The 21,072-nt window shown below is 49.6% G+C and overlaps 1 protein-coding gene across 2 annotated transcripts in view; it reads left to right on the forward strand.

Moving 5' to 3' along the window:
* Positions 1-17,248, forward strand: part of ATP9A (ATPase phospholipid transporting 9A) — a 130,758-nt gene extending 113,510 nt beyond the window's left edge. The window contains exons 20-28 of one of the 2 annotated variants that reach the window (XM_081832576.1): positions 1,177-1,266; positions 1,386-1,530; positions 2,345-2,409; positions 3,714-3,869; positions 6,909-6,973; positions 8,397-8,505; positions 9,289-9,346; positions 11,238-11,441; positions 12,941-17,248. In XM_081832576.1, coding sequence (XP_081688702.1) covers positions 1,177-1,266; positions 1,386-1,530; positions 2,345-2,409; positions 3,714-3,869; positions 6,909-6,973; positions 8,397-8,505; positions 9,289-9,346; positions 11,238-11,441; positions 12,941-13,077 — 1,029 coding nt within the window. In that variant the 3' untranslated portion in view covers positions 13,078-17,248. Of the gene's footprint in view, positions 1-1,176; positions 1,267-1,385; positions 1,531-2,344; positions 2,410-3,713; positions 3,870-6,908; positions 6,974-8,396; positions 8,506-9,288; positions 9,532-11,237; positions 11,442-12,940 lie in introns of those variants that run through there. The other variant, XR_014149045.1, reaches the window with a different exon arrangement.
* Positions 17,249-21,072: the final 3,824 nt, after the last annotated feature.

Raw genomic sequence — 21,072 nt, forward strand, 5'->3', positions numbered from 1 at the left:
GAGTTCAGTGTTCATGAGTCAACAATATGTATTTCAGAAGATGTGTTTAGGGGCACCTGGGTGGCTCCATCAGTTAAACATCTGACTCTTGATTTCGGCTCAGGTCATGATCTCAGGGTCGTGAGATCGAGCCTTGGGTCGGGCTCTTTGCTGAGCATGAAGTCTGCTTAAGATTGTCTCTTTCCCTCTCCCTCTGCCCTTCCCCCTGCTTGCATGCTCTCTCTCCCTAAATAAAATCTTTAAAAAACAAAAAAGATGGGTTTAAATAGAAACACATATAAAACAAAGTTATACATTGATTGACAAAAATGTTGTGGCCAAAGGCTCACAGGAACCTCGCCTGTATTTCCCCTAGGAGCAATGAGTGGTTCCTTATTTGCTAAGTCAGTGTTCACAGCGACTTTATAGAGTGTAACTCCTGAAAATAATGAGAATTGACTGTATGTCTTACATATTCTGTATTCTCTACATTCTGTATATTTAGGGGTTGCAAACGACAGTCCATGTGCCACCTGCTTTTGTAAATAAAGTTTTACTTCATTTTTTTGAGATTTTTATTTATTTGAGAGAGCGAGCACAAGCAGGGGAGGGTCAGGACCGCTTTGGCGCTACAACAGCAGTCGAGTCGTTTCGACGAGCACTGTGGGGTCCCCAGAGCTTGCAGTGTGTAACATCTGGTGTGTTACAGAAAAGTTGGCTACCCTGCTAGATGCCTGGCTTCTGACACCTGCTTCACAGCCCCCTAGATGTGTTACTTGAGGCGGGCTCACGGCTCTGCCGCATCTTCGTTTCCTTATGTGTAAAGTGCGGCTGTTATCATTATGCACCTCGTAGGGTTGTTGTGAGAAGTAAATGGGGACAATCCATGGAAAGTGCCTAGCACAGTGCCTGGCACACAATGAAAGTGGGGTCATGTTTAGCTTTTTTTTTTTTTATTACGTGGGTCACAGCCGTCCTGGGGGCAATGCCAGGTGATAGTTGGGATACAGGCTCTCCCGCTTCCCACAGAATCATAACAAACACGGTTTAATTTGGCTCTGGGTCTGGTGGCAGGGGCGGGGCAGGGGTCCTTGGCTGGAGTGGCCATTGTCTTCATCCCGGCTTCAGGAAGCCGCTGTTTGTTGTTCTTCCATCTCGGGAGAGCAAGGCCTCCTCCACCCCTCCGTTCCCTTCCAGGTGACCAACCGCAGTGAGGCCCACCTCGAGCTGAATGCTTTCCGCAGGAAACATGACTGTGCCCTGGTCATCTCTGGAGACTCCCTGGAGGTGGGTGCAGGGACAGCGCCGGCCGGGTCCTCCTGGGACTGTGCGCCCCTTCCTGCTTTGGGGGGGCGGGGGCAGGGACCTCGCTTGACCGCCCCCTCCGCCTCCCCCCGCCGCCGCAGGTTTGCCTCAAGTACTATGAGTACGAGTTCATGGAGCTGGCCTGCCAGTGCCCAGCTGTGGTCTGCTGCCGCTGCACCCCCACCCAGAAGGCCCAGATCGTGCGCCTGCTCCAGGAACGGACCGGGAAGCTCACCTGTGCAGTGGGTAGGCAGCTGCCCCCACCCCCCCCGCCCCGGTCCACCGCCTCTGTGCCGGGTCCCTCTCTGTAAGGGTGGTCGGACTCGGTTGCTGTGTTCCTCAGATCCCCAGGCCACTTCACGGTAGGTCATGCTGTTTTCCCCCAGCAGACTTTGGCTCTATTATTATTATTATTTTTAGTATTTCCCTTTGAGTAAGAGGAGATAAGCGTGCTCTAGGGCTTTTCTCCAGAGCTTGCTCTTCCTTTGCTCGGGAGGCAGGAAGTAGCGTTGCGCAGGGCTGTGGTCCACACGTGGTGGAGCTGGCTCTGGGCTCCCGTCTGTGCTGCTTTTAGCCCCTCAGTGCCCGTCGGAGCCTCAGTCTGCCTGTTGGTAGAACGGGGTCGTAAGCACTCAAATGGTGCTGAGGAGGCTGGAAAAGGGGTAGATTTAAAAGGCGGTGGCCACAGGGCACAGTATAGGCTCAGTAAGTGTAGAGCCCGTCACTGGTGCTGATGGGATGCGGCGCCCCACGCCTCCCAGGCAGGGCTGCGGTGTGGGTGGACACGGTCCCCCTGCCGCCGCTTGATGGCTGGGGATCCCGCCAGTCACCTGGGGTTCCTCTGACACTCGGCTGCTCTGTCTGTGAGACAGGAAGCTGATACTGTGGGGCGTGGGAATGATTAAATGGAGCAGGGCAGAAAAGGCTCTTAGTAATAAGCAGGCACTCAGTGAAAGGCAAATCGTGCATGATGATTCAAAGTAAGAATGAAATGCGGGGATCCTGTCTCTCGCCCCTCCCCAATTTCCCGGCTTTTCTCTCTGGTCCATGCGGCCCACAGGTGATGGAGGCAATGACGTCAGCATGATTCAGGAATCTGACTGCGGCGTGGGGGTCGAGGGGAAGGTGAGTGCGGGTGTGGGGCATGAGGGGGGCTGCTTACTGCCGAGTAGTTGGCACGAGAGTGTCGGGTCATCGTGCTGGGCTGGGAGCTGCTCTGCTCCACCAGCTGGAGCTTCTTTTTCCCTCAAAACACAGCTTTGATGCTTCTGAAAATTCTAGATTCGCATTATGAAGCATAAAGAACCATGAAGCATGATCACCTGGTATTATTACGTGGGAGTCGGACGGAGATCTACATCACTCCATCTTAACAGAGGACAAGTGCTGATTTTTCACGTGCCAAGACTTAAAAAAAAAAGTGTTTTGCTATATTGTTAGGGCACAGTGAGCGTACTTGGCACTTTCCCACGGCCGTTGTCATGGTGTCCATAAAAGCATCAGTCATCACGCCATGTGTGGATGTCTGGGAGATTAGGGAAGAATGTGGCACGGTCTGCCCCTCGCTAAAAGCTGCATTTTTAAAAAGTTGGTGTGTCATAATAGTTTCTCTCTTTCTGTCATTGTCACCTGTGTACTTGCCTCTTACAGTTTTCTCTGTCCTAATTTGTGACCTCTAAATGACAATAGGCAAGAAGATTGGTTACCAGGTTTATTAGAACTTTGTGTAAAACAAGAGTACAGAGGTCCTTAGTGAGGGCCAGAGATGCTGTCTTATGCATTTTGTTCCATAGCTTCATGAGTTGGGCTAATCCAAACACTTTCGTATTCTTTCTACCCTTTCTGGTCTTGTGGTTCTCATCCAGTTGACAATTATTCGAAGTTACAGAATTTAGTGATCTTTGAATGAGATGTTACTGGAACGGACTCTTTTAATGCTGGTCTGCCCCCCTAGTGGCACCCATCATGCAGCTTTTAAAATTAGATCATTCTAATGGTTGCACTTCTATAAATGTGCGAATATAAGTACGCTCAGGAATGTTCTATTTGGTGTAGTAGCCTCAGCCCCTGCCCCCAGCCTTACATTTCACTTAGAGGAACGGAGTGTTGTAAAGTGCCTATCTCTGATGATTCTTTGCTTCTGATAGACATTATGGGGTGGGTCTACCCGCCAAGGCTTAATACTAGATCCACTTGACCTCCAAATTATAACTATCTATGATTTAGAATGTTCTTTTAAAATAAATTCCTCTTTTTAAATCAAAGTTAGATTTAGATCACCAACCGAGTACAGCTTGAAACCAAAGAAGCTCTTCCTTGAAGTTTTCCAAAGATCTTCTTACAGTGTCTTGCTTTTTCAATGAAAAAAAAAAAGTGTTTGCCTTGACCTCTTGTGCTCCTGACGGTGCCCAATTTTATGCGGATTTTAGGAAGGCAAACAGGCTTCCCTGGCTGCAGACTTCTCCATCACCCAGTTCAAGCACCTGGGCCGGTTGCTCATGGTTCACGGTCGGAACAGCTACAAGCGCTCAGCCGCCCTCAGCCAGTTCGTGATCCACAGGAGCCTCTGTATCAGCACCATGCAGGTGGGCGGCCGGTCTGACGCCTCACATGGGCACGTGGCTGGCAGGGAAGAAGCCTGGAACTAGACCGTGCTTTGGAGCTATTACCCTCCCTGGCCAGTTCATTGGTTTGTTTATGGAGTTTATTTTCCCACCTGACCAGTTTAGATCCCTACCTGGCCACATTCCAGCTGATAGACCTTGGATTGCCTCCGATCCTTCCTCTGGTGGATGGGGCAGGCCGTCCTTGCTTGCGGGGGGTGGCTGCAAGCATCAGCAGGTGTGGCTGTCCGGTGCTTGGCAGGGGGGAGGTGTGGTGTCAGTGCCCAGAGTTGTTACGACTGGTTTGCCAGAGGGAAACATGCAGAGTGAAATGCTAGGTGAATACTCTGGTCCTGGGGTTTCCAAATGCACACATGAGGGTCAGCAGAGAATAACCACAAAAGAAGAACTTGATTTTCTGGAGCTCTTCCTACACCCTGGATGCCCGGCTCCATGTTCACAATGCAGTGTCTCGTGCAGTCCTCATGGTAGCCTGCGCCCATTGTACAGATGGGGAGCCTGAGCCTCCATGAGGCTGAGAAATGTGTGCAGTGTCCCTTGGGGGTTTAGTCTACATCGGGCGGGGACTCCAGAGCCCTTCATCACGGTGTCTCCTCAAGTGCCCTCCATCCTCGGCTTGCATGGGCTCTCAGGTGGGGCAGCATAATCTGAGGGGCCTCCGAGGTCACAGTTCTGCCTCCAGCCATCGCGGGTGAGAGTCGAGCTGGGTTGTCTTGATTGTTCGTCTTCTCAGGAGTAACATCTTGTTCCCATCTTGTTTCTCACAAAAGGATTCTAGAGTATTTTCCCCACCTTCTGTCTCACCAGCTCCTTTAACATCTGTCATCAGGCTCTAGCAATTAAGTGTACACTAGGGGGAAGGCCAAAGGGTGGGGAGGAAAACATTTCGGTGTTGAAAAACTGTTGACTGATTACCCTTCATGGACATTTGGCGAAAATATCACAGTTAAGTAGTGAGAACATAGGGATGATGTGACTTGAAACCCATATCTCTTTCTGACCACACCACTAAATATCTCTGAGACCTTTAGCAAGTCATTTTACCCCTCTGGGTCTCAGTCTTCCATCTGTGAAATGGAGATGGTAAGACCTGCCTTGCCTCTCGGACAAGGCTACTTTGAGAAGCAGAGTTCGATAAAGCATCAAGTGCAGAAGGCATCCTTACCACTATTCATAAAAACCAAACAGGATGATGTATCCAGTAAGGTGACATTTTAATCTATGGGAAAGGCACTTAATTACCATATAAAAGGCCTCCTCCCTTTCCGAGTGGGTGAAGTGATGCTATTCTGTGTACATGAGCCTCCCCCTCCTCTGGCCTCTTCCTTGCCTTCTGGGGTTGATTTTATGTTTTCAATATCTATTGCATTTGTGAGCATAGGAGCCTTTAAGTGATTTTTATCAACGCAGTCTACACCCAAACAGCTATTACGGTTCATCAGACCACATCTGTCCTTTTATGTTAGCCCATAGATACTGCTATGGTTTAATCACTGGGAGATTAATCAGCTTGTCCCTGGGCATGCACACACAAGCTGGGCTGGGTGAGCTGACTTCTATAAAGCCTGTATGTTGTTACTCCGAACGTCAATTTAGAAAAAAAATCCAGGATGGGAAATTGTTCTTTGGGGCTGTGGAAAAAGGCCCTTCACTCCTGTCCACTGTGCTGAAAGTGGCTGGCTAAGGGCATGTCCCTGTTAGAACTGCACCTTGGCGTTGGTCTCTTCGATAGATGTGGCCGTAGTGTTTTCTTTTCCCTTAAGTGTTCTCTCCAAAATGAAGGATTTCTGGCCAGCGTGGCCCTTTTAGAGGAAGGAGGCTCTTGATGTTGATTTACAAAACTAAACACCAGATTCTTGACATTTTTACAACCATCCTTTCTGTGCTGCAGCCCAGCTGAGGTGAAGAGTCATTTGAAAGGTGGCTTTCACCTTCCAGTTCTGAAATATGACCACGGTGCCAGTGGGGCTGCCCAGGACCTGGGCCGCAGGTGATTGGGGGTCTCGCCTCTGGTCGCACACCCTTTCTAATCACCAGGCTGGCTCGGGCTCTTTCTCGTATTCAGCTCTTGAAAAGCCTCTAGCTGTCTCTGGCCTCTTTTTGGTTTTATACTAATAGGAATTAACTTTGAGGCCACTTTCCTTCTGTGAGCCTGTCGATGCCCAGAGAAGGAAGTGTAATGGAGCATCAAGTCCGATTTTATCTCCCCAGCCTGGTTTTCACTGCCAGTAGCTACTGTTTTCCAAGTCAGGAAGCAGACATTTCAGGGAGGGTTTGGAAGTGTCTTTATTGCTCTTGTCTAACAAAGGCAGCAGGTTATAGGCTCTTTGTAAAAATTTCCAGAAACAGTAAAATGTGTCCTGTAAGAAGGGACATGCCTTCTCTGCCGCCCCCCCTCCAGGGTAACTGGTGTACATCCTCAAGTGGGGGTATCTTTCCACCTCTGTGTCCATACCTCCGCCAACTTGTTTATCATTCGCAGCCCAGAGAGGCGGTGCTTCTGAGCTCTCAGGACTGTGGGTTCTGGAGACAGAGCTGGGCTTGAGCCCCGCAGTGCCCTTTACCTGCTCAGATTCCCCTCCTGTGAAATGCAGGTGATAGGAGGACTGGATCTCATGGGTGGTTCTGGGGATTCACAGAGGTCACACAGAGTATTCCTGGGTCCAGCATGTGTCAGTTAAAGTCCGTGTTCACAGAGGGTCTCTGGAGCTAAACCACCTGGGAGTGACTCCTGGCTCCCATCACTTACGAGCTGTGTGATCTTGGGCAAGTCCCTTAACCTCTCTGTGCCTTACTCTTGTCATCTGTGACTAGGGGTTGATGATAACAGTACCTACCTCATAAGGTGATTGTAATTGTGAAATGAACTGATTTCCTTAAAGCACTCACAACGGTGCTGGGGAGGTTTGTGCCATGTTAAGTGTTGGGTGTTATTTTATTATATAAGCATAGGGATTTTGTCATGATTTTTGGTAACATCCTCCTTTCTCGTTGGCACAGGCTGTCTTTTCCTCCGTGTTTTACTTTGCCTCCGTTCCTCTCTATCAAGGATTCCTCATCATTGGGTAAGGAAATCTAGGCAGGGTATTAATTTTTTATGAAACCTCCCTAAAATGCCACAGATGAGAGAAGAAACGTGGTGTCTAGACTGTTTGGTCCCCAAGTTGTCCGCGATGCAGTTCAGAACCTTCTCGAATTTTCATTAGTTTTTTTGAACTGGCCAGCCTGTAACCAGATTGAGGAAGTGGAGTCCAATATGTTTGTGGTTCATAGCACTTGGCCGTTTGTACCTGGAGATGGAAAAATATTTGCCTGTGAGAGTCTGAGCTGATTGGTGATTGGCAACCAAAGCAAGATTGAAGGTTCAGACTCAGTGATTTCATTGGGGTCTTAGAAAAAGTGAAAGGGGAGCCCTGGAAAGTACCCTACCTGCTGTGGACCCCAGTAGAACGTTCTGCTGCTGGGTCTGTAAGGCGGGCCAGAGCTTTGCTCTCTTGGGGGACGTACCTAACAGAGCTTCGTTGCTGCGTGATGCTGACCTATTAGACTAGGGTGTCACTTGGACATTTGCTGCCTTCAAACCCAGCTCCATTCCTGACTTGGAATTCATGACGTTCCTTTTGATCCTTCAGAGAATGTGCTCATTCTGTGAATTGCCCAGGTAGGTGGAGTTTGGTTACCACACACCCTAGATGGAGACGCATGTAGGGCGCACTCCTGGTCGTGAAGAGGTGGGAAGCATAGAAAGGCCGGCTGGCCCCGGGGGAGAGTCTTACGAAGGACGCCTGCCTTTTTTTTATGTTGGCCCATTCAGTCTGAGAGTCAGCAGTGGAATTCTGCTTGCTTCTAATTGGACAAGTGGACTGTCTTTTATCAGGTCCCAGAAGAATGAAAGAACATGCCAGAGTGTAGGCAGGGGCTCCCTGTGGGCTTCCATGACTGGACCCCTCGTCCCTCTCTGTTCCCATTTCCTTCTCTCTGCCCCTCACTCACTCAGCTCCAGCTGCACTGGCTGCCTTGCTGTTCTTCAGACAAGACGCACTCTCACCTCAGGGCCTTTGCACGCGATGCTCTCGCTGCCTGGGATGTTCTTCCCTCCATTTGGGCATGACTGCCTCTCACCTTCTATGGGTGTTTACTCAAATGCCACATCCTTTGGGCACCCTCTCTAAAATCACACCACCCCCATGTCTCTTTCCTTCTTTCCCATTAGAATTTCCTTCTTAGCACTTACCTGCAACACACAGTGTAGTTTACCGACTTTGTTGACTCACTAACTAGCATGAAAGCTCTCGGAGGGCGGATGTTTCCGTCTGTTTTTCATCTGAATCTCCTGTGCTTAAAACCATCCCTGGCACAGAATAAGCACGCAGTGGATGGTTGTTGAAGGAATGAATGGAAATTGGGCTGCAGAGGCTGGAGAAACAAATTGCTCATATTCCTTCGGCTGGGTCTTACCTGTGGTGATTTCTGCCCCCTCCCCCTCAGGTACTCCACCATTTACACCATGTTTCCTGTGTTTTCTCTGGTCCTGGACAAAGATGTCAAGTCGGAAGTTGCCATGCTGTATCCTGAGCTCTACAAGGATCTCCTCAAGGTTCACTGGACTCCCGCTTCCCTCCCTCATTCCTTCTTCCTCCTTCCCCCTCCTTCCCCTTCTCTCTCCCTACTTTTAACTTATTTCACACAGACCCTCCATATCTGGTTTGAACACACTGATTTGAACTGGTGGTTTCTCAGAGGAAGGCGTGGGATTTTATTTTTTTCCTTAAGAAAGTAGTATATACACGTGTAAAGAATATTAAACAGTACAGTAATATGTAAACTGCAAACAGACCAACTAACAACTTTAAAAAAAAAGCCCTGACGGTTCCATCCTGCAGCTGCAGCTGGTGCCTGCTTCCGGAAATGTCCTTGTGTACACTTCCAAAAAAAGTGTGTGTGGTGTGTGTGTGGTATGTGGTGTGTGTGTAAAAAAAGCGTGTGTGTGTGTGGTATGTGGTGTGTGTGTGGTATGTGGTGTGTGTGATGCGTGTGTGCGGTATGTGGTGTGTGTGTAAAAGCATGTGCGGTGTGTGTGTGTCTTATGTGGGTGTGTGTGGTGTGTGTGTGGTATGTGGTGTGTGTGTGTGATTGTGTGTGTGTGATTGTGTGTGGTATGTGGTGTGTGTGTGTATGATTTATTTGTCCTCAAGGAATTTTACTGAAGAGCAGATTTATTTCCACTTAATATCAATTCTCAATTCTCTTTAAAAAATGTAATTTCTTGAATGTGTTCAGATACATGCAAGACACTTTTTTTGATGGAAACAGGCAGGTTGCCTGTTAGTGGAGGAGACAAGCACGGCAGTAACCTGCTCTTTCTCGCTTTCTCATTTAGGGAAGACCGTTGTCCTACAAGACCTTCTTAATATGGGTTTTGATTAGCATCTATCAAGGTAAGGAAAGCAAGAGCACCTGTTGTCTCGTGCTAAGGGTCAGCTTTTCTGTTGTCCATAGAACATGAAGAGAAGAAGCTGGAACCCTGAAATTTGGTTAAGGAGCGGGACAGTACGCCCCAAGGGAGGCCCTGCTCGGCGTGTTCTAAGGACTGGAACATTCAGCTCGGTGATAGATCTGTGAGGTGGTGCCATCTGCCTCATGAGATAAAGTCTGAGAAGAAGATAAGGGAGGGGCGCCTGGGTGGCTCAGTCAGTTAAGCGGCTGCCTTCGGCTCAGGTCATGATCCCAGGGTCCTGGGATCGAGCCCCGCATCGGGCTCCCTGCCCTCTCCCACTCCCCCCTGCTTGTGTTCCCTCTCTCGCTGTGTCTCTGTCAAATAAATAAATAAAATCTTAAAAAAAAAAAAATAAGGGATACTACTCAAAACCTGACAAGGTCCTTAAGCCGTTGTAACAGAAAGTGTTAGCTTTCTGGAATGTTCTAATACTTTTTCGGAGGTCAAGTTCTAGTTTTTGAAAGATGTATTTACCTCAGTGGCCTCCAGGGAGGGTCCCTCAGATTGCAGAGACTTTGTAAGATGACTTACAAGTATAGGAGAAGAAAATATCAAAGCCCTTGTTGGTGTTTATTTCTATTTTGAGGTATGTTTTATAATGTGCACATAATTGTGTAGTGGTCCTGATATCTGTCTATGTGTGCCCAGGTACCAACGTACAATTTACAGATATACATTGTATGTGGGGAGGTCTTACTGATGGGACATCCAACCAAAAGGTGTAAAAACCATTGAAATTGTTGGCAGGAGGTTAAATTGTCATTAAAAAATAGAGGGTTTTTTTTTTTTTTTAAGAACTCTATCAGAGTATAATGTATGCATAGATTTTTGCAGCTACCTTTTATGTATAGAAGTTCATAGATAATGAACAGGGAAGCTCCATGTCCCCCCTCCATCTTTAACCCTGTCACAGTAGGCAGTGGCTTGAGGAGGTTTGGGGTTTAGCATCTAGTAATATTCTTCTGCTGCTTGTGGTTGTGATCTACGCAAGCACCATCACCATCTATTTGGTTTTGCTGTGCTAGAAAAACACGTATCCGCACCCTGTACCCTTCTCCACTTTCCTTTCTTGCCTTGTTCTAGGAGCATGACGCTAAGTGTCTCTGGGTTACCTCTGTCATTTTGTGTGTGTGTGGGGGGGGTGGTGGCTAAAAAAACACATGACCTAAGATTCACCATCTTAACTCTTTTTAAGGGCACAGTTCACTAGTGTTCAGTGTATTCACAGTGGTGAATTACAGTGTACATTTATAGCGTTACATTGTTGTAAGAATAGATCTCCAGAACTTTTTCATCTTGGGAAGCTGAAACTCTGTCCCCATTCCCCCTTCCCTTTCAATTCCACCAACGTGACTAACTTAGATACCTCCTAGAAGTAGAATATCCACAGTATTTGCCTTTTTGTGACTGCTTACCTCTGTCATTTTAAATAATAGATTTAAGCTTAAATTTCTCTTTCTTGTTCCATCCACTCCAGATAGTTTCTCTCTCCTGCCTCTCTTCTGTTTTTCTTCTTTCCATCTCTCTCCCTCCTTCTCTTTCCTTCCTCTTTCTCCCTCCCTTTCTCCTCTTCCCTGCAATTATAGCCTCCTTATTATATAAGGTCCAAAGGGAAGATGGGAAACCAGAATGGGACACCTCTTTAAAATCTCCATAAAGCAGCACTCGTCAGCCTCATTTAGCAAGTGTCATCTTTCATGTGTAAATGGAAAATAAACAAAAAGGAGCCCCCGCCTGTGAGCAGCCCCGGGAGCCCCGGGCGGGGAGCACGGGGGGCGGCATCTGCGGGCGGGCAGGGCGGGGTGGGACGCCGGCTTCCTCTGCCTTCGCAGGGAGCACCATCATGTACGGGGCCCTGCTGCTGTTTGAGTCGGAGTTTGTGCACATCGTGGCGATCTCCTTCACGTCGCTGATCCTCACTGAGCTGCTGATGGTGGCCCTGACGATCCAGACGTGGCATTGGCTCATGACAGTGGCTGAGCTGCTCAGTCTGGCCTGCTACATCGCCTCCCTGGTGTTCCTACATGAATTCATCGGTAAGAGCCCCCCACGCCCCACCCTGGGGCTGCATCCTAGCAGTCGGGTCCGGGGGCCTCCCGGGACTCATCCTGAGCTCTTTGTCCAGCAGGCCTTGGCACTCAGCGGCCCCCATTTTGTTACTGGCGTCCCCTTGGGGCAAGTGGCAATTGTGACTCAGCTTCCTGGAACAGAGGTTCTCGGGCGTGATGTCACTAGGGTTTCCTTTTAAAAAGCACACTGTGTTAACTGGCTTAGAAGGGGATCCCATGTAATTCAGCAAAGACCGGGTGGGATTCTCGAGGGAGCTGGTCACTGTGCTGGGCTCTGGGAGGCTGTGGAGAGGTCAGACGTCCAGGTCTTGCTCATGAATAAGTGCTAGCCCTGCAGGATTTGTCCTTATCAGGAGGTGGAGAAACTCCGCCTTTCCCTGAAAGCACCTCTGATTCCATCTCTTGTTGATCAGCAAACAGCAAAAAGGTAAGAGGAGCATCCTGTGAAAAGTGAAGTCCTCAAGGAGTTTCACACCTGTCCTGAGAGTCTGTCCGAATGGGTTTTGTGAGCGCCTGCTGTGCGCGCAGTGGCTTGGGGGTGTTGAGCTCTGCCCTCGGGAAGCTGCCACGGGGCCGGGTGGGCAGCCACGGGGCCGGGTGGGCAGCCACGGGCAGGCTCCACGGCTGGGCACTCTGGGACTGTGGCCAGTGCCAGCCGCCCGCTCCCCATCCTGAGCTCCACTGCTGCGGAAACCCATGGCCATGCTCTGCTCTCGCAGAACCCTCTGGACTACAGGCTTACTGTCCTGCAGCAGAAGGGAGCAGCCGTGCTTAGCTGGAAGCCCCCCGGGGCTACCCGTTTCCCACTTGGCACCGCCCTCAGGCCCCGCTGACCGGGCTTTGGTGATCATCCCAGAGGCGAAGGGAGAATATTTCTGGTGTTGGAGTGCCTTTCTGCTCTCGGGCGGCAGGGTGTACAAAGAAAAACCCCGGCTGTCAGATTCCACATCAGAAACACCTGTAAGAGGGCGCCTGGGTGGCTCAGTTGGTTAAGCGACTGCCTTCGGCTCAGGTCATGATCCCAGGGTCCTGGGATCGAGTCCCACATCGGGCTCCCGGCTCAGCGGGGAGCCTGCTTCTCCCTCTGACCCTCTCCTCTCTCATGCTGTTTCTCTCTCACTCGCTCTCTAATAAATAAATAAATGAAATCTTTAAAAAAAAAAAAAAAAGAAACACCTGTAAGAATTGCTTGTGCCCCTCATTTTCTTTCCCTGGTGTTGGAAACAGCATTTCAGTGACCGTCAGTGAATTCAGCTGCAGAAGCAGGTCAGAGAGAGGAGGGAGCTGGGAGAGTCCAGGTCCTGCGAGACTGAGCCGAAGAAAAGGGCCAGTGTCAGGAGGCCACGTGTCGGTGGCGGGAGACCGCTCCCCCCCATTCCCCCGGATCACTGTGCTGGCTATTCTGAGCTGCACACACCTTCTGGAACATTCTGCCTGCTCACTGCTGTCTTCCCGTTTGCTTGCAGATGTGTACTTCATCGCCACTTTGTCGTTCTTGTGGAAGGTCTCCGTTATCACTCTGGTCAGCTGTCTGCCCCTGTACGTTCTCAAGTACCTGCGGAGAAGGTTCTCCCCGCCCAGCTACTCGAAGCTCACATCGTAGGCGTGCGCTGGCCCGGGGCGCGGTGGCCTCTGCGCTCTCCTCGCGGGCAGAGTTCAAGTTGCGTTGTTGTTAACCGCCACCTGTGGATCTTGCAGTAATCGCTAACGTGCAGTTCTGACGTGAAAAGGCTCTGCACGGAGTCCTGACGCTGAATGATCGGGGAGGTTCCTGGAAGGGGCCCACGCGGGCCTGCTCGGGCCCCTGGCGGTTTGGCCCGGGGTGAATGTACATATGTTAAAGCTGGTGGCTCGGCTAACAGATTTATACATGGGTCACTGTGCAAGCTTCCTATGACTTGAATTTTGTTGTCATGTGATAAAAGTTTGTCTAATTGACGATTGTAGAGGGGTTTTTGTTTTAAACCATCCTAATGTGTGTGTACTCTTTACATCTTTCTCACTCTTAAAAACCAGTTGTTTCAGAGAAATGTAAAAGCTCTTGGTATAGGTTTGTGGAAAAAGACCGTGACTTTGGTACAAAGTTATGGAGACGGCAATCTCAAGGTGGCAATGCGGAATATCCTGTCCGAGGTAGCGCTGATCACTGAGGCCGCACCGGCTTCCTAGAATGTCACAAAGCAAATGGGAGGAGAGAGCGTGAGAGAACGAGCCGTAAATCCAGTCTGGTCTCCTCCCTCGGACTCAGCATCTCCAGCGCTTGACTTAGCTTCACCTGCCACCTCATAAAAGAATTTCAAAAGTGTTATCCTGCTTTGTTCGGACCTGGTAACAATTATCAAGCCTGTAGCCGGCTGAGGACACCCTCAGATGTTTTCAGCAGAGTTGTTGTAGCAGGAAACGTGCCACTGAACAGCTCCCAAACGTGTCGACAGAGTGATAAGAGACTCAACTAATTCTTTAGACAACGCTGCATGTGTGGCCGGGCCCCTCCGAGTCCGAGTGCAAGGTCAGGGATGGGGGCTCTCGGCTTCCACACAAGTCTGTTCCCCATCAGGAGGCCGAATGACAAAGGCAGAGGCGTCTCACGTGTTGCCGCGCATCGTTCGGCGGTGGCCGCCCTGGTGGGAGGAGGCCCGGGCTCCGTCGTGCTGCCTACAGCTTTCAAGGGGAGCTTGCTGGAAGGCAGGTGGTGGCAGAGATCCCTCCCCCACAGGGACAGAGTACACGCATGTGTGTTTCTCATAAAGCTGTGGCTTCTCGCTTCAGAGGAGGAAGGCGGTGTGCAAGGCCTGCACGGGGCGGGGCAGGGCATTCGTTCTTGGGTTTTCAAGTCGCTCGGCGCCGCAGCCGCGTAGCATGGCACCAGGGTTCGGCTGGTAGACCTTCCAGAGCTGACCGTGCTCGAGATCGTGGACTTGGATTAATTCCTTCCGCCCTCCTGCCTGTGTGTGCTTCAGGGCTCCGAGCCCGGCCTGGTGGCGGCGCCCACTACCCTCTGGGCAGCCGGTTCTGGGGGAGTTGGGGGCGGGAGGAACAGGCGGTGGTCCCCTTGCCTGGGGAGCCCTCTCGATATGCTCGTGTGTTTATGTTGCCCGTTTAAAACTTCGTAAAATGGCCGTAGTTTCGGGCCCTGGGAAGCTGGCTGTAGACGTGGCTTCGGTGTTAAGATTGTGCATTTCTGCGGTCACGTTTGCCTTCCCGTGCCGCCCGTTCCTGCCACGCAGAAAAGACCTACAGAGAATATAGGTTGCAGTGAATGAATGGTTTATTTAGGAATAGGGCCTTGGTCCCAAACTCTCAGGAAGATCAAACACGCCTGACGTCTTCCTGAGTGACGTTACGGAGTTTCATAGGGGAGGGGAGCGTGGGGCTGAGAGTTTCACACTTCTGACCTGTGTTTTTGGAAGTCCGATTATAAGTGTCAAGTCGTTCCGTTCTGAGTTTGCAGGCCCTGAAACTGGCCTTCTTCACAGACAGGTGATGGCTCCTGAGGTGGGGTTGTAGAACCATTGCTAGGAAATTTTAGACGTTCCCAGCAGATAGAGGGAGATGGTCTGTCTGGTTTCTTCCCTCCAGTCCCAAGTTTGATCCGGGTGTGTGAGCTGACTTTTGAAGTCAACACCTGAGATACTGCTTGCCATCTCCAAGGAAGGAAGCTTCTCAGAGAGGCTGAAGAAGTCCCCCTGCCCCCCGGAAGTTGAAGGATGCTTGTCTGTACCATTGCAAACCTTTTTGCCTTGTCTCGGCCACACTCTGGTAGGCAGTCAAGGGCCAGAGGGACCGAAACCCAAGTGGAGCCCAGACCACCATGCCGTGGAGCGGCCCCATTAGTGGGCAGCCCGTTCATACCCCCTGCCGGGGAGGCCTCGAATGTCCAGGAACACGTGTGCTTCTCAAAGTTGGAGCCCCAAAGAGCAGGAGCCTCACCTGCACACGTCAGACTCATCCCAGCAGAGAAAAGTGGTGCACACACGGGTTATCTTAGTTATGGGGGAAGACAAACACCCGAGCTGCTTTATAGGCAACTCCTGAGTTCATAAACCGTAAGCATAAGGATTCTGTTGACCATTTCCTTGGTTTACCAATCTGGAAAGAATTTAGGAAGCACCACTGACCCCTTCCCCTCTTTTTGGACCTCAGTGGGACCTAAGTCTCTGACAGCTGATTTAATTCGAGGCTGGAGGCCGCACGGCATGCAATCAGTGCTGTTCAAACATTTCTCCTTAAAGTAAAAATTACAACCCCCCCCCGACACCACTACCCATTTCTGTCACAGCTCATATGTTTTATGATGATTTTTATTCGATCTTTCGGTGATGGTTGTGTGTGCGTGAGGACAATGGGATCTGTTTGTGGTTTCTCCTTTTCCCCTCCTTCCTTCCTCTAAGAAAATGACCAGATGGAGCTTCTCCGGCTTCAGTAATTTCTGGCGCCTGACGGTGTTGGCCCTGGTTTGGTGCCTGGCGAGCACAGGTGTGAGTCGCCCGCGCTGACGGAGGCTGCTCAGGGCGGCGGACTCCCGACACGGAGCCACAGAGGCCATCCCCGGGAGCGTCCTGACACCGGAGCAGACCACCTGTTCGCAGCCGCTGGGAGCGGGGAGACCAAGAGCCGGGGTGTCTCCCACTGTTGCGGTTATTCTCTCCAGGTCTCGGGCCTGCTTCCCTTAGTAAGAGAAGCCCTTCTGTGTCGCAGTAATCTTGAATACCAGTGTCTGCTGACCCTTCCCTTAGTGTGTTCTCTGCTGAAAGTTTAGGTTACACTGACAACTTTTGAATGTATTTTGAGTTTTGTGCTCATTGGAAATTGACACGATAATGCCTCTTCTTTCTCTGGACTTTTGCTTTTATACTTTGTTTTGTTTTTACTGGGGTGGGGATGGGAACGCCCTCATGCCTTTATGGGGCAGCATTTTAAACCTTTGCCAAAATTTGCCGATGGGACCTACATGTGCTTCCACTCCATCCTATTGAAGGCAAACACCTGTCAGCTGTTTTATCTTTAATCTGTGTGTGTTTAAGTGTGGGTGTGTGTATGTGAGTGTGTCACCTCCAATTTTTTGATGAGATACTTGGTTTGCATTTAAATCCCGTTACTCCCAGCTTTGTTTTCATTAAAAAGCATACAAGGAGCTTTGTAAATACAACCGATTTTATCTCTCCTCCCTTCCTTTAATGTAAAGCCTTTTGTCATGTATACTTACAGGGAAATATTTCCACTAATGATGTTCATTTCGTCTTGGAAAAGTATTATGTTTTTGAATGGAACGGAGAGGCACACCACGGCGTGAGCAGCGCCCCGAAGACCTTGAGCTCCACGGCACCTGCTCACGCCCCAGCAGCTTTACCTGCGGATCCGTTCTGGTCACCCCATGGTCAGAGGTGCCATCCGTTCACATCACTGGGCAACGTCAGTGAATCCTGTGTTTGTTGGGGGGGGGGCAGGTGGGGTGGGGGGGTGCACAAAAAAAGTTGTGGCTAATTTATGATTTTGTTGCAATGGGGCTAACTATAAACTCTCCTAGGAGTCCACGGCTGCCCTGTTAGTAGGTCTGTACAGGTGATCGCCTTGCAGATACTCACCAGGACAGCGTTTTGTCATTAGAGGGAAGCCTGGTACAGGATGCTTTAATTTAGCGGGGACTCCCAGATGATTTAAATTCTCGATCCTGTGATGATACACATGTGATCCTGCGTGTTTCTGAGCGGTTCTCCTTTCATGGTCTGCCAGCCTGGCCCGTCGCTGTTGCCCAATAAAGCTTGTGTACTTTATGCCTTTGGGGGATCATTTTAATTTGTGCAGAAACATGAATTCTGGTGTCAAAATGAAGGCTGTTTTATGTGTAACTCATGGACAAAAAGTGTGAATAGCTTTTTCTCCAGTTAAAGTTATTTCGATTTTGGCAAAGAAAAAAAAAAATCCCATCCTAAACCCATGCATTATTATTCTGTACTGTTGTCTATTCCAGACATGTCAGAATTTCAAAAGGTAATCGATATAAATAGGAAAAAACATAAGATTCATTTTTTATTTATACACACAGTCCTTGATCAGTTTAGATACTTTTTTTTTTTTAAATCAAAGGATAGATTTAGGAACACAGTCACCTAAGTTTTAGGCAGAGGAGGTTTGTAAGCTGTTGTGTAGGAAGCGGAGGACATGTTTTATTAATTTCACCCAGTGCCTCTGAGCCAGGTAGAGCCGGGAAGCACTTTTGGTCGTCACAATTGGGGCGGGCTGCTCAGGGAGCTGATGAGGGAGAGGCCAGCGATGCTGCAGGACGGCCCCCACAACATGGAATTACTCGATCCGGAATGTCCAACGTGCCGAGGTTGAGAACCCTCCTCCCCACCCCCCTACAACCCGCACGTGTCCCATCTATCATTTGCAGGAGACTTTCTTCCTTCCAGAGGAGCGCAGCGGTGGGAAAGCCTGTGTCTCAGGGAACCAGCTACGTACACACCCAACTGGCCAAGTGTTTTAATTAGGAGCTGTTTGTGGTGTGGGCTGCTGGTTTCCTCCTCCTGGCTCTGCGCTGCAAGGGTCATCCTCAGTTTATCGATCAGAAAGGGAATTGTAAACTAGCCGCCTCTCAACCCCGGAGTGGCTCCTCTGGGCATATTGGAGGCGCGTGCTCTCAGCCCCTGTGACGTGGGTTCCAGAGGGGTGGACAGACCCACGGTACTTTTCCGGAACGGGGTGCTGTCAAGGTAGCCCTGCCTCGGCTGTGAAATTCCATGCGCGTGCAGACACTGCCCCCTTCGCGCCACTAGGGGGAACTCGAGATCGAAAGACCTTTATGTTTCCTGTTTTCAACAACCAGGAAGGTCCCGGGGCCCAGCCGCTCTGTTCAAGACGCCGCTTTCATAGCTCAGAACTGATTTCATGGCCAACGGCTCTGTTAAAAACAGACATTTCTTTTTATGTTGTTGACCAGACTGTTTTGCTGGACTTCACTTAAAAAAACACACGCACAAAAAAACTAGGGTTGGGAGGGGGGTGTGTGTGGGGGAGATGAATATTTATTTGATCTTGGATATTTGTATTCTTGAATATTTGGCAACTGGGAGGCCTTGCCCTACTCCTTATTCGGGCTAATAAGGTTTTGAGACGAAATGTTCCAACACCCCAAGTACTTTAACTGTTTTTGTTATGAAACTTTTTCAGGGTGACATGAAGCCCTGCGGTATTTGTGAGGAGATCTATAAATGATGGATTTGCTCACCTCAAAATAGAACTGTAGTCGCTCCAAACTTTCCAGAAGTCGAGCACAGTAACAGAATTCATTCAGGACTTGCTAATTTCCTACTTGAAATGGGTTACATAACAAGAACAGTCCCGCCTTCGGGCCTCTCAAAACTACCCATGTAGTGATGGTGAAATGTATCATTAAAAGCTAGAAATAGCTTTGCTAAACTCTGGGAAAAAGAGGTTTTTTTCCTGATAGCTCCCCCTTTCCTTCACCCAAACATTGCATAATGTTAAAAAAGTCAACTCTTTCCATGGGATTTAATTTCATCCTCCATGTGGCTGTGGTCGGAGGGATAACTTCAGCACTCTGGGGGCTGGCAGATTTTTGGAGGATCACGCATCCCCGGATCAGTTTCCATCCAAAGCCTTAGCAGACAAACACGCCCGATCCTGGGGTTTCTCCCTTCCCCTCCTGCTCCCCCTTTGGTGGATGAGTTATCTATAACGTAGTGTCTTTTCAGAGAGCCTGCCTTCTTGCAGGAATGTCAAAGCCAAGCCACCCCTCAGCCTTCTGTGTTGAGGTTTGGACTTTGAAGTGCATTCCCGCTAAGATTTGGGGTAATTGAATCATATTGTGAGGTCACTAGCTCCTCAACCTCTACCCGACAGCCAGGCAGGCCCCATTTCTTAGAACTCAGCCTGCAGGTTCTGTTTGCTCACACTAAGAACTTGGTGTTCCAAGCCTCTGCGGTCCATTTTCAAGAGATTTAAGAGCAAAGCATTTTCTTTTCTTCTATTGGGTTCAGATAAGCCCAGAAATATTTTTAAATTTTCTTCAAGAAAGATTGCAGAATCCTGAAAGAGAAAGGGGGACAGAGGTTATATGGAATATGCTTTTTCATTCATTCATTCATCAAATATTTACTGAGCACCTACTATGTGTTGGGTACTGTTCTTTGGGCTGGAGGACAGTGGAGAACAAGATGGCAGTCCCGGCCTTCACGGTGATTACATCCTTGTATATGTGTGAGAGAGAAGACAGATATGGATTCTAGTGTCCTAAGACAAAACGGGGTGAGGGGTGGGCAGAGGGCATTGATCAGGTAGGAGTAAGACTGGAGAAAGTGATGGGGGTCAGAGAAGCAACCCTTTGGGGATGGGCCCACTGAAGCAGAAGCCTGAAGGATAAAGAGGAGGGAGTTGTGGCAAGGTCTGGGGGAAGCAGCATTCATGCAGTGGGGTGTGCAAAGGCCCTGGGGTTGGAAAGGCTGGGTATGTTGGAGGAGCAGAAAGGGGCACATGGCTGGCGTGCTAAGACCAAGGGGGAACATGGAGGAGATGAGGGCTGGGACAGGGGTTAAGGCCTGCAGACCATGGCATTCAGACTAAGGCGCCCTGTCTGAGAACTGAGCAAGCATTATTCAAGTTTGCCTGCTACACTTGAACCGTGTCTGAGAGGCCCTGTTTCACTGCCGTCTGCGATGCCTCCCTGACCCATCCCTGCCTGTTCTCCTTTCCACCTCCGTGGTCTAGGAGGGCTCTGGGGAGACCCACCCCTCCCACTGGAATCAACCCACTCTCATTTCTTGTGTATTTCTTGTGATTTTATTGGCATAAACGACACTATTAAATAAAGGGGAGAAGAAGCCGGTCCTTGGATGAAATTCTTGCTTTTCCAGCAAATACTACCAGGCTCTGTTCTGCTTGGGGTGCAGTTGGCGGCTGTTCATCCGAGAGTCCTGGAAAGCAGGCCACCTCAGAATTGGGAGGTGAGTCCGGGGGGAGGACAGGTAGAGAGAAATGAACTGGGTCACGTTCTTCGAAGTTGCCACATTTCCAGAATAGGCCCACTTGTGTCCGATGTCGAAGAGGAAGCCTGCGTGCTGCGTGCGGGAGCCCAGGCTGTGTTCAAATTCCTCCCAAAGAAAGAAGGAATAACGAGAACAGGCTGTGGAAAAGAATGTAGTTAGTGTCTTAAAGATGGGCAAATACTCATTCTCATTTGTCCTTTTATGTGAAACAGATTTTTTAAAAGGCAATTGGAGTAGCTAATGACATCCAGAACCCTGTTGATTCCGTGGGGCGGGGGTTGAAATTGGCCCCAACGATTAATCAGACCCAAAGAAAGAGGTGAGTTGCTCGGGAATTCTTCAGAGACGGAGCCAATAATTAGAGTGTAAGATGCTACTCTCTATGCACATAACTTAGCATAATTTTCTCAGGCAGCTCATCACCACCAGAATTAGAGAAAAATCAGACCAGGAAGAATCTGCTCGCTGGGCTGACTTGTGCAGACGTGGAGACTTTTGCTCCAAAATGGCTTCAGGCTTGAGGAAGACACCAAGAGAAAGCGCTGCCGTTCTTCTGGGCCCTAACTCAAGGGAGAATAGAAATGAATGCGATG

This window comes from Leptonychotes weddellii, chromosome 10 (assembly GCF_054177405.1).
Source record: "Leptonychotes weddellii isolate Sample4059 chromosome 10, ASM5417740v2, whole genome shotgun sequence".
Taxonomy (NCBI): Eukaryota; Metazoa; Chordata; class Mammalia; order Carnivora; family Phocidae; genus Leptonychotes; species Leptonychotes weddellii.